Source organism: Cajanus cajan, chromosome 3, assembly GCF_000230855.2.
Source record: "Cajanus cajan strain Asha chromosome 3, NIPB_CcT2T_4, whole genome shotgun sequence".
NCBI lineage: Eukaryota > Viridiplantae > Streptophyta > Magnoliopsida > Fabales > Fabaceae > Cajanus > Cajanus cajan.
In genome coordinates, this window is record NC_138519.1 from 41,072,311 (window position 1) to 41,090,051 (window position 17,741).

The 17,741-nt window shown below is 30.5% G+C and overlaps 1 protein-coding gene across 1 annotated transcript; it reads right to left on the reverse strand.

Moving 5' to 3' along the window:
• Nucleotides 1-12,690: 12,690 nt before the first annotated feature.
• Nucleotides 12,691-15,949, reverse strand: LOC145955762 (protein FAR1-RELATED SEQUENCE 5-like). Its single transcript, XM_083070915.1, has 3 exons — nucleotides 13,305-15,949; nucleotides 13,080-13,212; nucleotides 12,691-12,917 (listed from the first exon to the last, which is right to left on the reverse strand). The coding sequence occupies exons 1-3, from the start codon at nucleotides 15,387-15,389 to the stop codon at nucleotides 12,901-12,903; spliced, it is 2,235 nt and encodes a 744-aa protein (XP_082927041.1). The 5' UTR covers nucleotides 15,390-15,949; the 3' UTR covers nucleotides 12,691-12,900.
• Between the last annotated feature and the right edge of the window lie 1,792 nt (nucleotides 15,950-17,741).

Here is a 17,741-nt window from a genome sequence, read left to right on the forward strand (position 1 = left end):
TATATTATTGTCATATAAATATGATATATAAAAAGATACATTAATAGGAAAATAACACTTACAGCAAGGAAGTCTAGCGGAGAACAATAAATGTAGGCAAAGCAAAGGATGAACACTTGGGTGGAGAATGAGAGGCATGATGTATAAATAGAGAAACTGGAAATTACAAAAAACACTGGGTCCACGCGGCATTAAGGGAATGGTTGGTCAAAGGCTGGTGAGAAGTGATGTGATGCGCCATGTCCGTCGTCACAAGTCAGACGGTGGTGAGTGGTCACCTCATGCAGCAATAAAAGAACACAAGGCGTGAAGTAGTACAACGTGTGTAGGCAGCATTTCATACAGAACACAGTACAGAAGTATAAGTAAGAGAATCCTAATACAGAACACCACGTGTTCTTAAGTAAAATAAATTACTTAAATCAATATAAAATTTCATTTGTTGTACAATAGATATATTTTTTTAAGATGTACAGCAAGCCGAGGACATGAGACCTAAGTTCCAGCATTTTAGTTGTCTATATAATTAACTTACCATTTATACAATACATATATTTTTTGAACATGGACAGCAAACCGAGGACATCAAATCATTTCAATTGTCATCATTATTTGGCACCTTCATCCACAGAAGCTACTGACCGCATAGTGGTGGAATGGAAGTGATTCATTTGTTTTGTGTGACTGGCAAAGTTGAAAGATGGCAATGGTTTTCCAATAGTTTATTACTTTTAATTTCGTTGTCCAGTGTGTAGACCTTTGTTTTGGTTTTTCATTGACGAAATAAGATGCGAAAACAAAATATCAAATCATATGGTATGCTTTTTTATATACGTGTTGTACAATATTAATAAAATAATAAATGTTTTAATTATTATTTATTACCGTCGTAATTTGATTATAAATGGTAATGTGTATTGTCATTTGTGAGGTTGAGTTCATCCATACCTCCTCTTTCTACAGGAAAAAAATGAGTACAAACAGCTCTCAGCCAAAGGTTTATGTCGTCTTTGAGGGACGGAACCCGGGAATTTATTACTGTTGGGAAGAATGTGAAGCACAGGTTAGTGGCTATAAGGGTAACAAGCATAAATCATATGCCACGTATGAAGAAGCATGGTCCGCTTGGATAATGTACTGCAACAAAGAAGCCAATCAAGACAAAAAAAAATAAAAACAAAGGTCACAAAAAATGTCGAAAAGAATCAACGAGTAGCGGAGAAGGTTGATTTTTCCATTAATTTATGAATAAATATGTATTTTAAAAGTTGTTAATTACTTTTTGTTTTTTTATTTTCTTATTAGGTAGTAAGCCACATGATATTGCAGAGGACAGTAATTGTGAGGTGTTTCTTGTTCATCAAAGCATGGGAATATTGTTGTCTGACATATGTGCCGTTCGTGGTTATCCTGACCCAATGTTAACACTGGAGCGAAAACAGATTGTTGACGGAGTTGAGTATCGTAGGTACTATGGAACATTGGTTACGGGTGATGTTGGGAACCTGGTTTCATTGGGAAAATTTGCAGCAAATGACTACGATGCTCAAGAGGATGTGTCGGCTTCATTGATTCGTCGACTACTAGCAGCAATGGGTAAAAAGATTCGTGACTACAACTACTATAATGTTCAAATCCTGGAGGAAAAACTTGAAAAAACAATGAATGAAAATTTGGAGCTGGAGATGGAGGTTTGTATGTTGAATCAACAGATGGCAAATTTGAGAGCTGCGAAGGAAAAACAAAAAGAATGATTGTTTGAAAGACGTTTCCTACTCCGCCCTAGTGACTGCATGTTTTGCTGGTATGTTAAGGACATCATAAATGTATTTCTTGGTTTTTTGATGTTTTTGGATGGGGGGTGGTTATTTCCTTTTATGAGAATGTTTTGTCATATGCTGTATGTATATAAGTTGTCCCTTTTTTAAAAATGACGAATGTGTTATCTTCGTCATAATTGTTGAACTTCCACTCAAGTCACCCAACATTGTCTTTATTTATTTATGCACTCAACAGTGACTGTTTGCGTTATGTGGTGCAATTATTTGTCGTGAATACACATGTTACATACACTTGCATTTACTTTTCTTTTAACATCCACAAATTGATTCATATTTGTTATTTCATGGGAGTCTGGCTGTTTTAATTCAGTCGTTAATTATAAACATTTTGTGTCTATAATTTGTGTTCATTGAATGCAGTCAACTTCATTATAAACTAACAATATAATTGTAGCGTGAATGATTACAAATTATAACTCAGAACGAAAGTCATGTAATACAGTATGTCTTGCAATAAAGACAAACACTATTACCCTTTTTGTACATATAGGATCTTCGGATCATGAGTAAAATAAAATTGAAGGACATCGTCGACCAAAAAGTTGTTTGAACACACAAAGTCATACCATCCTGCAGCCATGTACCTTTTATGACAACTTCCCTTAAGTTGACATAAATATTGATTACCTTCTTCATCTTGTATGACTATTTTTTGTTGTTCATCTGGGATAAAATCTCTAACAACTTCAGATGGAATAGTCTACAATAACAAGATTTTATAATTAGTCATCAAATAAAATATTAATTAAAATCATTTTGAGTACTTAATTACTAACAAAACTTACCAACGCTTGTAATTGAAATAAATCATCCTGACTATTTATTTTGATCCAACTTTTGTCAAGCATAAACGATTGTAAATTATCTTCGTCTTTTCGAATATCATAATTAATCTCAAATTTGCTTGCAGAAAAAACCCTTATTAAGAACTTATTATGCTCCACATAATGAATTCATAGCAGATGATTCTTTTTAAGCTGATAACTTTGTACCAGTTGCAAAGCACCTCTCAATTGGAAATCAACTCCACGTGAGTCGTATTCTAATTGAAAACAAAATTCATTTCCTGCCAGATCACTAATCAGCGCAACGCCAACATTCATCTTATGTTGCCAAAAGAAATTAAAAGTTCCTCCAAGTGGCAATATATCCTGGTATAAAAGAATATAACATCAAATTTAAACAAATGAAATTACATAATGATACAAAAAACTACACACATTATTTTATGGAAGATTAAATGTAAAATGAGTACCTCTTCCTTATTTAGGTTGGTTTTGAAAGTTTGCCAAAAGTTGGTTGAAAAGTCAATAGTACTTGGGTCCATCAATCCGTTTGGAATTGGATAATCTATTTCAACATATTTGTCATTGTATATACGTACATGGAAATAATTATTTCCTATAAAGTGCAGGAAAATAATATGAACTGTCTTCATTTCATAGAAATTTGCCATACGAGTGCAGCCACTTCTAAACCAATGCTTATGTTTTCTTTTACAAATTTCAAGTGTGCTGACATTCCCGTTCGGATCCATGGCATAACATAAATCAGTCAGCAGATGATGACCCCAAAATTTGTTAAAGTACTTGCATATTTTCATTGAATCCTGTATATTCAAATATAAAGAGTTGCATTACAAAAAAAACCACTTTATAAACAGTACTACTTAGCATTACAAATAAAATTAACTTACGATTCCCGGGGTTAATTTTGAACCGGAAGTTTGAAACCAGTTTTTGAAGTTGCCATTGTTTAGGATTGTGGATGAAGATGCCATTTTTAAAATCTGAACCAATAAATTTGTTTACTAACAATTATTTATGTTGTTGCATTGTGTAGTTGAAATAAATTTGAAATTGAAACTGAAAGTGAAAAGCGACATACCTGGATGACACAACGATGAAGTGAACTGGAAATAGATGGTTTTGGGTTGTGGAAGACGGAATGTGAAAAGCCTGAGTTTCGTGAACAAAAACAGCATTGTTGCTTTTAAGTAGAAAGTTGAAAGGGTTTACATATAGCCTTTTCCTCATGAACGGTTCCTATTTCAGAGTTAAATTCTTTACAAAAGTTATGATTACTCTCCGAAGAATTCAATAAAGGGTTTCACCTTTTTGAACGTGCACAACCCATAATGTCCCTTTCTATTCAAAAGACAAATTTCAAATTCCACAAGCAATAATTATCCGCAGTATTGAATATCGGGATGAGATAGTCTAAGTCATTGCATATATTATTACCTGCATTTACTTCAAATGCAATATTACGGAGTTTTTTTAATAAACACCAATAATAACGTTTGAGTTATGAAATAATTTATATCAATTAATTAACTGTTGAAAAAAATAAATTAACATTTTTTTTAACATAAACATTTTGTTACGCACATATAGTTATACTTCAATAATCTTAAATAAACCCTAAATATATAATATCATTTTACTTTTGTCATTTGGTCATGATTAGTTAACATTAGAGTCATCATTGTAAGTAACTAGCATAGTGTATTCATATTTTTCTCCTTACACAAACATACCTAAACTCTATTAATGTTAAATATAAAGTACATATAATATGACTTACTTTAATTAAATATAAAAGTCATATTTAACCCCCTTAAACACATACACCTAAACTTTAATAATTTTAAATATAAACTACATATAATATGACTTCCTTTAAATATATACAGAAAATAATGTATTTAAATATAAAACACATTTTGTTAGTATTTACACACATACAGATAAAGTATATTAATATGAAGTATACAGTACATATAATTAATTTTGTATTTGTTAATTCATTTATTAAAAATTGTAAAGTAGTTAAATTAAAATATGCGACTTTAATTACGCAAAGGAATGAACCTGATCCACTTAAATTCACTTAAAATAAACGACTCATTAAAATTAAATAAAAACGATGCAAATTAAAATTAACGGTTGTAATGTACGGACGTGGGACCGAAGGGAGGTCCAGTTATTGGGAATAGATGTGGGCTATATGGGGATGCAACTTCTAGTATACATATAACTCTTCGTATATGTCATTTTTCGTATAAATATGACCAAAGGGATTTGTTAGTCATCATTGCTTTACTGCAGAACACAGAGTGTACGGTAATTATCTACAGTAAACATCATCCTCAAAAATGGAACTTCCAACGGACTTAATAGTTGAAAGTTTTGTTCGGGCACCCGTTAAATCAGTGTGTAGAGCCAAAGCGGTGTGTAAACTTTGGTTTTCTTTGTTTGCCCAATCGGACTTCGCAAAAAGGCACTACAAAGAATCCAAAATCCTTAAAAAGTTAATGTTCTTTTCATGTTTCCTAACTAAAGTACTATCCGTAGACGCAAGCAAGCCTCTTTTTGCTGCAGATGCAAGTTGCATTGTTCCATACCCAATGACCTACTCCAATGCATACATGAAAATTATGGGTACATGCAGGGGCATGATACTTATTTGGCTTCCTACATACTTCTTCATTTGGAATCCGTCAACCGGGTTTACTCGTTGTTTTTTTGCATATCCACCTACTATGAAAATCTGTGGTGATTATTTTGGTCTCAACTACTATGGATTTGGTTATGACCCATCTGAAGACAATTATGTTGTGGTTCAAATTTATCTTAGTAAATGTGATCCATCTCATCACGCTGTCGTCTATTCTGTGAATGGTGCTTCATGGAGGGATTTCGAAGATGAGTCCCTTTTGAGAATTACCTATCCTTCTATTTCTGTTCATCAGGGAAGTATCGGTGTGTATTTTGGCGATTGTCTTCACTGGATTACTTCAAACTGGGAAACCAATGTTGATGTTATTTTGGCTTATAATTTGATTGAGTCAAAATTTTATCAACTAAATATTCCAACGGAAGTTAAATTACAGGACTATACTCTTTGTTGTTTGAGAAATATAAGAGATTGTTTGACATTTTGTACTGTCATGAGAGATGAAAACTGGGACTACATGGTCGACATATGGGAAATGAAAGAATATGGTGTGGACACTTCTTGGACTAAGTTGACATCTATGGAAGTCAGTAATGACTTTCCAGGATTTATGTTGCCGGCTTGTTCTTCAGATGATTCTATTTTATTTGTCAACAATCAAACGGGACTTTTGGCAACATGGAATGCAATAGATGAGACATTACAATATAGGAATTTTGGCCATGTCACAAAATGTGAGCACGAGATGATAGTGTGTGAAGAGACACTGCTTTCAACCTAAGTTTAATGTAATTTTATTATTTTTATGCTTTTGTTACATTATTTGATGTAGTATAATCTTTAATATCATGTATTAATTTATTAAACATATTATGAAATCCAATTTCTTGACTATATATTCAATTATATAAATATAATATTTGATATTATACATTTTATATCAATGATTTTTTCAATGCAATTTCAACGAACAACTTAAAAAAAATGGCTTATTCAATACTTTAAAACTGATCATATGATCTAACGCATTTTTTTAAAAAATAAGTAGCTAACAAAATGCCTTATTCATGGAATTAAACCCTAAACTCATTAAACACAGACCATTCGGTTGCTTTTCATACATACACGTATGCATTTCAAATTCCAATACACGAACGTAGCATCAAAAGCTAATAATTTCAACTACTGTAAATTGAATTTAGTTTTTAACTCACTTAAGTGCACTCGAAAATCAAAATATGAAAACTCAGTTTCAGAAACAAACTTGTAGAAGGTTATAATTGATGTTGTTTTAACAATCAGTAATTTTGCATGATTATTCACACCTTACATTATTAGCTGTAATTTAATATTTAACATCATTGGTTCAACATATTATGAATTGGTTTTTGAATACTATATATATGTTATATATTATATAATTTTTATGTGAATCGTAAGTGAATTATTCGTTGCTAAGTGGAACATTCAAGGACCAAAGACACAACATTATAAAATAAATGTAATTATTACATTTATGTTATCAATTATATTTCATTTAACCTTTAATTCTGACAAAAAGTATAATAATCAAATCTTTTCTCATATATTATTGGACAACGTCATTTGTTATAATTTTTTCTCTTTTAATCTCCAATTTTTTTAAATGTTATTATTCCAAACTTTCTTACTGCTTCATCTTCATAATTAATAAATTTGGTTTAGGGTTTTTGTCTCCTTTTATCTCCAATTTTTTTAACTGTTATTGTTAAAGTTTGATTATATTCATGAAAAATTAAAATCCTATTGTTTAATTATAATAATATAATGTAATAAATATTAACCACGGGATATGGTTTGGGAATACCAAAGACATTATTATACGGTAAGGTACACACCTGTGGTTTTGATTTTCTCAATGTACAATCATTAATTGCCCAGTACCGCAACTCTTAACGTTCCAAACAAAAATCGTGGGCGGAAAACAATCGGTCACTTTATCATTCTCTCAAGAAATACAAGACAGCAACAGCAACCCCCTTTCATCTTCTCCGAAGAATCATATTGTTGCCACAGTCATCTCAAAAACTTCAAAATCGTTGGTTAGTTAACTTCATCATCTTCATTATGGTTGTTTAGACAAAAAATCCTTTATTTTACGGCTTAATGATTTTCATACTTCAGTTAATATAAAAATCAAAACTTTACATGTTAAATTCGTCCATATCACTGTTCTTCGTCTGTATTCTGTAATACAAAATAAAAAACCTATTGTTCTTCATTGCATGTATCCTTAATCATCATTTCATACATTGCATATATTCTTTTTGCATTATCTATTTTTATGTCTACGGTTTAGGGTTTATATTGGATGCTGGAAATAAACCCTTCAATTTACTTGTCTTTCTTCTTGTTGAAGACATAATGGATTATTTTAACGACGCTGATGACCAAAACCCACCAACACACTTCAGATCTGACGTTTACCCAAATAAGGTAAACTTATTTTATGTTAAATAAAATAAAATAACAAAATTCAATGCTATTAACAACTTATATTCTTCCATATTTTTGTTTTGTTTTTTGTTTAGGGTCGCATCCATTTAAATGCTCAATTTTACAAATACTAGATCTGTAAAATTGAGCCAGGGGAGTGTCTCATTACAGACCCTCAAGGAAACTCCTTCAAGGTTTACCTGAAAAATTTATGTAAAACTGTTGGTATCTTTAACAAAGGGGTAAATGACATGATTGCTTTTTATGGTATAAAAGAAAAACATATTGCTGAGTTTTGGTACAAGGGGTCAAACGAATTTAACTTGCGGATCTTTACTGCTGCTGAAGAGGAAATATCCTATCCTAAAATTAAAAACGAAATTGGCCAGAGAGTTCTACAAGGTACATATAATTGCGAACCTATAGTTCATTAAGTTTAATATGTTAATTATTTATTTATTTATTTATTTTATAATTAATATGAACTTTTAATTATCTCAGCAACGTTAATGTCCCAGTTCTCCACCTTGACAATGAGATTATAGATTTAACGGAGGGTGATTCACCACCACGTGAAGAACAACTTGTACAATTGCCTTTTCCAACAGATCATATGCCAAGACATCCTGTTCCTTGGTTTCACACTATAACCAAATCTGCAGCAAGTGGAAGACAACCTTTGGTATGGAATTACATCATTATTTTTAAATTAACAAACAATTTTTTTTTCATTAATCAATATACATAATGGTGTGAATAATTGAATTTCATTATTATTTTCAGTATTTTCCGGTCAAATACTTTCATGTTTGGGGCATTCACAAATACAATTTGTGTGTCTTAATCAACGAACATGGAGACATGATTGAAGCTGACATTAAAAAAACATCAACACAGCGAAACAAAAGGGAGTTTTATGTTGGGAAGGAATGGGGGCAGCTTATTAAAGGCCAACGATACAACACAGGCATAAGACTTAAGATTGAAAAAGTTCAAAACTTCAACTTCCTGATCCTACAAGTTAACAAAGCCTGACTTGGCCTTCTCATTTTATGCTTCTTTTAGAACTCTTTCACTTAATTTAACTGGTTCTGTATGATGACATGGTTTTCTGTATGATGACAATCTTCTTTTTTTTATTACTATCCCTATTAACAATTATCACAATTTCACGCTACTTTTAAAATTTTCTTAACTTATTGCGTAATTTAAAACAACTTTATTTTTGTATACAGTATTATTTTTTAATTTATATCATAATTGGTTGCTGATGTTTTTAAAAATATGTTTAAGGTTTTATATATATACTAATAATGACTAAATTGTCAAATGTGACAACATATATTATGTAACAATTTTCATCGGGCATTGTGCTAAAAATTAGTTTGTTTGTAATTATTACCATGCGAGATGTACAAATGTACAATAAAATTTTAACTTTTCATTTCTTATACAACATTTTAAAAATAAATTATCTACAAATATACTTAAAATATAAAACAAAAGATAAATGTATATAAATAGGTGCATACATAAAATAAGCAGTTGTACGCAATTTGAACAAAACATTTATTAAATAATTTATATAATCAAAGTTATTAATTATTACTTTATGACCAAATTTGTTTTTATATAAAGCGGCAACCAACATTAACACAGATGGGAACGTTAAACCAAACAATGCCTATTAAAATTTTAAAAACACAATTTTTAATAAATTTAAAAAAAATTCAAAAAAAAAATTTAATCAATTAGAAAAAGGAAAATAATGAATAATGTAATTAAATAAATTAATAATATTATAAAATCAATAATTAAGACTGAAATAAACTTGAAACATATTAAGAAAATATTTATTTATAACACATCGTACATTAAGATGAAATTTAATATATATAAAAAAAAATTTAAACACTTAACAAATTTGATAATAAAATAAAATATATAGATATATATGCCACGGTTTCGGTAACTAATGGGAACGTTAAACCCTAAACACATGTGACCCTTCATTTGGTTTCCATTGATACACGTAAGCATTTATACTTCCAAGTTCCAACTCCGAAACGCACGATCAAAGATAATAATTACACGTTTCAGAAAATCATTTTTTCTTTTCACAACTGGGATACACAGTTACACACCATTCCAAAAATCTAGTATTCATCTTCTTCGTCTTCCATCTGCCAAAATCGTAATATCCATTCAACATTTCAACGGATTCACCCAAAATCACCGCCTTTCCATTTCGCAACGCTAAACAGCATCTACTGGTATGCTTCTATTTCATTCAAAAAAAAATTGTTTTTACTTCATTTTATTCAAATTTATGTCTTAACACATAAATATTCAGGAAACTTATACCCTAAATGTTGTTTTACCTTTCACTAACTTTGGGTTTTAAATGTATATAATTTTTTCTTTTAAACCCTAAAATCAAGTATTCATCTTCTTCCTCTTCCGTCTGCCAAAACCCTAATATCCATTGAACATTTCATGGGTTTCACCCAAAATCAACGCCTTCCCATTTTGCAACCCTAAACAGCATGTACTGGTATGATTCTATTTGCATTCGACAAATTTATATTTTTAGTTGATTTTATTCACATTTCTCTCTTAACACATAAATATTCAGGACACTTAAATGTATGTTGTTTTACCTTTCAGTAACTTTCGATTTTATACTATAACGAATATCATGAAAAATTTAACAAACCTTGTGTTTTTTATCATTATTATTACTGTTATCATAACCAAAATCATTGATTTTAAAACTCTTTTCTTCGTCCCATGTATTGTCTTTGTTGCATGTTGTTCTATATTAAATTAAAACATTCAAATGCAGAAAATGGACACTCTTATGATTTCTGAAATGGATAACATACTGAAACACTTCAGATCTGAGTTATCACCGAATAAGGTTAACTTGTTTTATATTTTTTCTTTGGAATTCCATATAAATGGTTTAATACTATTATAAAGTATTAATATTCATACTGATCGTTGGTTGAATTCTTTTGTGATTGTTAGGATCGGATATTTTTAAATGCTCAGTTTTACAGACACTGGAATGGTAAGATAAAAGTAGGAGAGTGCATCATAAGAGACCCAAATGGGAACACCTTTAAAGTTAATTTGAAAAATTTAGGTCAAACTGTTGGCATGTTTTATGGTGTAAAACAAATTCTAAATTTCTATGGTTTGACATCCACACACATTGTTGAGTTCTACTACAATGACACTAACATTTTTGATATGCGTATTTATAATCTTGCTGAGGAGGAAATATGCTATCCTCAGTTGAAAAAAGAAACCAACAACACTTCAACAGATATCGGGTAAAGTTTACATACACATAAACCCCAATGTATTATTATTTTTATTAATATTTGTACTACTAAATTAAACTTTTTATTTTCTCAGCATCGATACTGTGCAAGTTATGCAACCTGAAATTCAAAATCAAGATTTAGTTGACAATGATCAAACCATTCCAGCAACCCAACTTGAAACACATCCTGCCACCCAACTTGAAAAACATTCAATGACCTGGTTTCCCACGCTGACAAAGGCCGGTTCAACCGGACGACAGCCATTGGTGAGCAATAAAATGAATTCTATTTTTTTTATTTATAAAGCAATATTAACATTTATGACCAACAACTATTACTCATTGCAGTATTTTCCAGTAAAATTTGTTCATGTCTGGAACGTTAACAACTACAAAATTTGTGTGTTGATTGATGAGCAAGGAAATATGGTCAAGTCTGACATCACAAAGTCTACAAAGCGAAACAAGAACGAGTTTTACGTCGGCAAAGAATGGGGTCACCTGATTAAGCGACAAGGATACAACCAACACCAAATGTTGAAAATTGAAAAAATGAATGACCCCAATTATTTAGTTTTAAATGTTCACAAAGCTTGATTCTCAGCATGCCCGGCTTTACGGGAACTACTGCTACTTCAAATTTAGAACTCAACATTTTATATTTTGTAATTTATTTTTTTGATACTGGTACTTTAATATTGTCATCCATTATTATATTTTTATATGTTTAATTATTACTTGCATGAAAATATTTACTTTCCTTCTATGTTGCCCAAATATATATTTCGTTCTCTTTGCCCTAAACACCACACACCGATACACCTCCACAATAACAAAGGTTTCTTTATTAATAAATTTTTTTTTATTTACACTTTTTATTTTCTAACAATTTTTTTATATCGTTTTTTGTATTATTACTCCATTGCATGATTTTATTTTTTACTTTAATTTTCACCGTATAATTTCAGGAATAAACCCCAAATTTGGGATTATACTTTCCACGTCATACACAACACTTACCTCAATCGCAACCCAATATTTTCATAATATATAAATATTATAGTTTCATATTACAAAATATGTATTTTTAAATTACAGTAACACAAAAGTTCAATACAGAAGCCTCATTAAATTTCTACTATTGACTCCATTTCATTGCAATCAAAATACAATTCTTATTATACTCCTGTAACCGAGAACAAGTTCAAAAATGACACTTACATAAAATGCTCATCGTATAACATTTAACGTGATTAAATACCAATTATTACCTATTCAAATTAAACCATTAACCAACCCTAAATGAAACCCGAAATTCATTCAATAAATTCAATAATTTACTAATTTATTATTAATAATCAACTCCTGTGTTAGTGTATAAAACAACCAGCCCTTTGTTTTTTCTATTATAGTAAAATTATAAAATAAATCTAACTAATAAATTCTTTTTTTTTCTATCAACATACATTATTTTAATGCATATTGTATGTTCATATTTTTCTTAATTACAAATCATCAAAATATTAATTATATCTTTTATCAATTGAACTAATCATATTACAAAATACAATTGCTGCAAAAATAAACAACATAACGGTATTCCATATTTAATTTTCCATCCAAACTACATCAACTGATCTATCATAATTTCATTACTGCATAATATTTACCAACTTCAATTAAAAACAATATAAAATAAAACTCCTCCATAAATAACCAACAAACATCACATTCACCTAAATGTTCAATCCAAACTATGTCAATTCATGCATTTCCATTCTACTGCATCCGTCATCAATTGTATATAAAACCTGCAAATCAAAATTAATATCAATTATCAGCAATCCATTAATTGCAATATTACACATACACAAGTAAAATACTATAACATCATAGTAATACAATAAAATTTAACTAACTACTCCTCATACAACTACAATAACAGACTTCACTTACTAATTCATAAACATTACCTGCATCACTGAATGCTGGAGATAACGACACTTCATAACTATATATCGATTCTGACTGTGAAACAGACATCTCAGCAACACCATTATCAAATTCATCGCATTTGTCAAACAAATCTTCAATGTATTCATCTTCCTTCAATCCCAACAATGACAACATTACACACATCACATTTAACTCTGTTTATAAAACAAATACATAATTTTAATATAACTTATATTCGTTACCTCTTCATTTTGGTAAGCTACATAACTTTCTTCAAATTCACAACTCATTCCACCTGTGCTTTGTTCCATATCATCCAAATTTTGTTGTCTTCGACAAGTTCTCATGTTATGACCTATTTGTTTACACAAACTACACTTAATACTCTTTTTTGATTTCCTACTTTTGCCCCATGAACCTTCAACAACAGACCTTCCTTTACTTCTAGAAATGGCAGGATTTCTTATAACTACACTGGATTCATCACCCAATGCATTGCCTTCTTCGGATTCATGACCTTTTTTACCTCTTATTTCAACTAATTCATTTACAACTTTATCCCTTTTATCAACATAATCATCATATGTTTCACATGCCAAAGTACTAAGCTCTTTAAAATACTCCATTAATGACAAGTATCTGGCATCTTTCTCAGAGTCCCACCTATTGGTACTAACATTGCCCTTCACTTCATCCTTCGCCAACTTAGTCCACCTTTTTAACACCAAACATTTTGGTAACTCTGATACATTCAGATGAACCAACACTGCAAGTATATGATCACATGGAATGCCAACTGATTCCATTCTTAAGCACGAACACTTCAAATCACACGGTCTTGATTGATATGACACATGCCATTCTTTGTGCATCATTTCATATTTTCTCACTATGTATATACAACAACCAAATGTCTGCTTGCAACCAATGACCCTCATCAAACATGAACTATGAAGCTGATCACGAAATAATTTGAATATTTCTTTCGTATAACACTTTGCCCTCGATACCTCAAGGTTATGAAAATCTGTTTCTAGAACAGGATCACCATGAATTGATGCAAAGTCAGCTTCAACTTCCCTATGACGCATATAACTCACAAGACGATTAAATTGTTGAACAAACTCTGTCAGATTAATCTTCGGATGAATATATTTTTTCAACTCAGAATGTAATCCTTCACACCGAGAAGTTGCCCTAAAACCAGCAAAGAAAGCCCCTCTAATATAAGCTGTACACATCTTCCTCTTTTCAAATAACTCTATAACCCAAGGATGATCATGCAACTCAAACTTGTTCAACATTTCAGACCACTTCTTTCGAAATTCACCAATTTCATACTCACCCAACATGCATTTTCTTAAATCCTTTGTAAATGCTGGCTTCTTAATGTTAGTTGTCGCATTTCGTAATAAGTGCCATGCACACAACCTATGGTTTGAATTACGAAACACCTTTCTTATCGCATTTTTCATTGCAACATCACCATCAGTGATAATAGATATTGGTGACTTTCCTTTCATGGCTTCTGCAAATTGCTCAAGTACCCAAATATATGTTTCTTCACTTTCATTTGAAACAATAACACTCCCAAATACTATCGTATGATTGTGATGATTAACACCAGAAAATACAACTACAGGACATAAATACTTATTTTTCCCATATGTTGCATCAAAAGCTAACACATCACCAAAAACTTCATAATCCATCTGCATCATGCCATCACACCAGAACAAATGTTGCAATCTGTTTTCCTCATCAACAGTGTGACCAACATACATTACAGGATCATTGCGTTTTAAACCATTCAAAAATTCCAACGCACATTTTGAATCCAAACCTTGCAACCTTCTTTGCCTTCCAATTTGATTGTATATGTCCTTTTTACAAAAAGAAAGTCTCTCATAACCTCCAGGCTGATCTGCAAGTGACCCATAAATATGAGGACTACTTATGCCAACTTTTCTCATTTTATTCAACTGCATAATATCTAACTCACTCATATCTCTATGAGAAGCTAACATTCTACAATACTTATCTTCCAAAAAACTATGGTTGTGATCATCCACAAAATATGTAATGTACCATAGTCCACATGTGCTATCAATATGCACTCTTAGTTTTGCTTCACATCCGCACCTTGTCACTGGTGTTTCCTTTCGCTTTTGATTCTGTATGTTCATACGCCGGTTATCTCTAAATCCTTCCTTGAAACAAACAAATGTTTGTTGTAATTTTTCCCCCTTAATATTTCTCAAAATCTTGCTCTTTCTTGCGGCAAATCCATTAACTCTTGCAAACCAGTAATAAAATAAGTAAGCCATCTCAACACTTACAAATTGAACATTCCTGAGTTCATAGGGACTTAAATGCAAATCTAAATTAAAAATATCATCCAAAGTAGAAACTATCACCCCGTTTTCACTGTCAAAAACCTCAGATCTTCCTTCATTAACAACATTTTCCACTTCTTCTTCACAATTCTCCTGTAAATCAATAACCAAATTCTCATCTTCCTCATCCTCATCCTCATCCTCAACCTCATCCTCATTTATATTATCTTCTCCTTCATTTATTCCTTGAAAATTAAATACTCCTTCATTTATGCCTTCAATGTTTTCTACTCCTTCACTTATGCTTTCACAATTATCTATTGGCACCTAAACAATTTTAATCCTCAATTAAACCTTTTATGACCATCACAAAGTTAAAAACAATATCAACATACATCATCACAGTTATGACACACATGACACAACGCAATATTAAAGGACGCAACCCTAAACATCACACAAATGTCATTTACCTCTATACTCCAATTCTCAAACTCCATTCTACTTTCACGTTTACTACCAATAAATCAATGTATGAACCTGAAAACACTTCTGCACCATAGATTAACTGTACACACCAGCAACAGATGTATCAACAAAATTGCACATACATATCAAATCAAATGCAAATTAAACAAATCACGTAAACCTGGAAAACGGCTTCCTTTGGTACGCGACAATTTACCTTTAAAAAATAAAAAAATCGATTCCTCACCTGTTAAACCTAAAAAATGTTCGCACCGCTTGCCGACTTCCGCCAACAACAAAGGATACGCCCCCGGAAGACCACTACGAAGATGCTCTCCACAAACTCACACCGCCGCCTATCGCACCTGCTAATCGGAACTCCTACAACAAATACGGCACAATAACCAGATCGCAAATCAACTGATCATGCAAAACCCTGAAAAACAACATAACCCTTCATAAACATACCAAACACGGGCAAATACATTACAAGGACGACTCTGCAATACTTAAATTTTCCTCATTACATCATAATCTCAACCGTTCAATATTTTAATATTATATCTACGGTCATCCTAATTCCTAAACATGCTGCACGGATGGACCACTTACTAAACTTCACTATCAGAGACTTCACCGTTATAATATGGGAAGGTCCATCATAATTATTGAAACCCACAATAATCTATTAGTCATTATTTGTGGTGCACCATAAACCACATGATAGTATGGTTCACCGTAGAACTAATCTTAAAAATATAGGGGAAATTGTTAAAAATATATTAAGAATGTAAAGTTTACCTTTGACTTCGTCGTAAAAAGAGATACACCTATTCAGACAAAAACAAACTTAAGAATGTGAAGAGTAAAAATTTACAAGATCGATAATTATTCAATATATATATATATATATATATATATAGATTAATAAATATAAAGAATTATATATAAATATTTGACTATATAAATTATACATATTTGTCTTCTTTTTCTTCTCTCTTACTCTGGAATATGCCCTTAGCTAACTTTATCATTGAGTAAATACAAGAACTAAAATCCTACACATAAACATTTTTAACATATAAATTATATTTTACATTTATGATAAATATCTCTTATATTGTGATAAGATTATTTTTAATTATTGTTCATTTTTATAAAAGAAATATTAAAATTTATTTAATACTTAAATATGTTTGTAATCCCTGTAAAATGAGTAAGTTTATATTTCAACCCTTATAAAAATTATTTCTCATACTTCTAAATTTTGTAAACATTGTCTTTGATCCTTATAAATATTTTTAATCCTTATAAAATGAATAAATTTTGATTTTAATCCCTCTAAAATCATTATTTTTTATCCATAAGAATGATTTTAAGATATATAAATAATATTTATTTTAATGACCTATAATTTGTTTTAGAAATGTGAAACACTATCATAATATTAACAATTGTAGATAAGATGTAAGAACTAAGATAATCACTTAATCTTTTAATAAATAAATCAACAATTAAGAAAGATTACATAATAATGAGAACTAATAAGAATAATTTAAATATTAAAGGGATGAAAAACAAATAATTTTACTGGTACCAAAATCAAAATTTATTAATTTACAAAGACTAAACATATTTAAACATTTATTTAATTTAAAAATAAATTGGGAAAAAGATAGATTAAAATCTCATTCAAGATAATCTGTTAAAATATTTTGTTACACGATAATTATTCTCATTTATAATAAATAAATGATTACCCTGCTATGCAAGTAAATGATTTAAATCTTAATTTTACTGATTTACAAATCATTGTCCTATTTTTACAACTGATTGATTCTCCGGCAAATCTCTTTTAAAGAAGCTATTTTATTT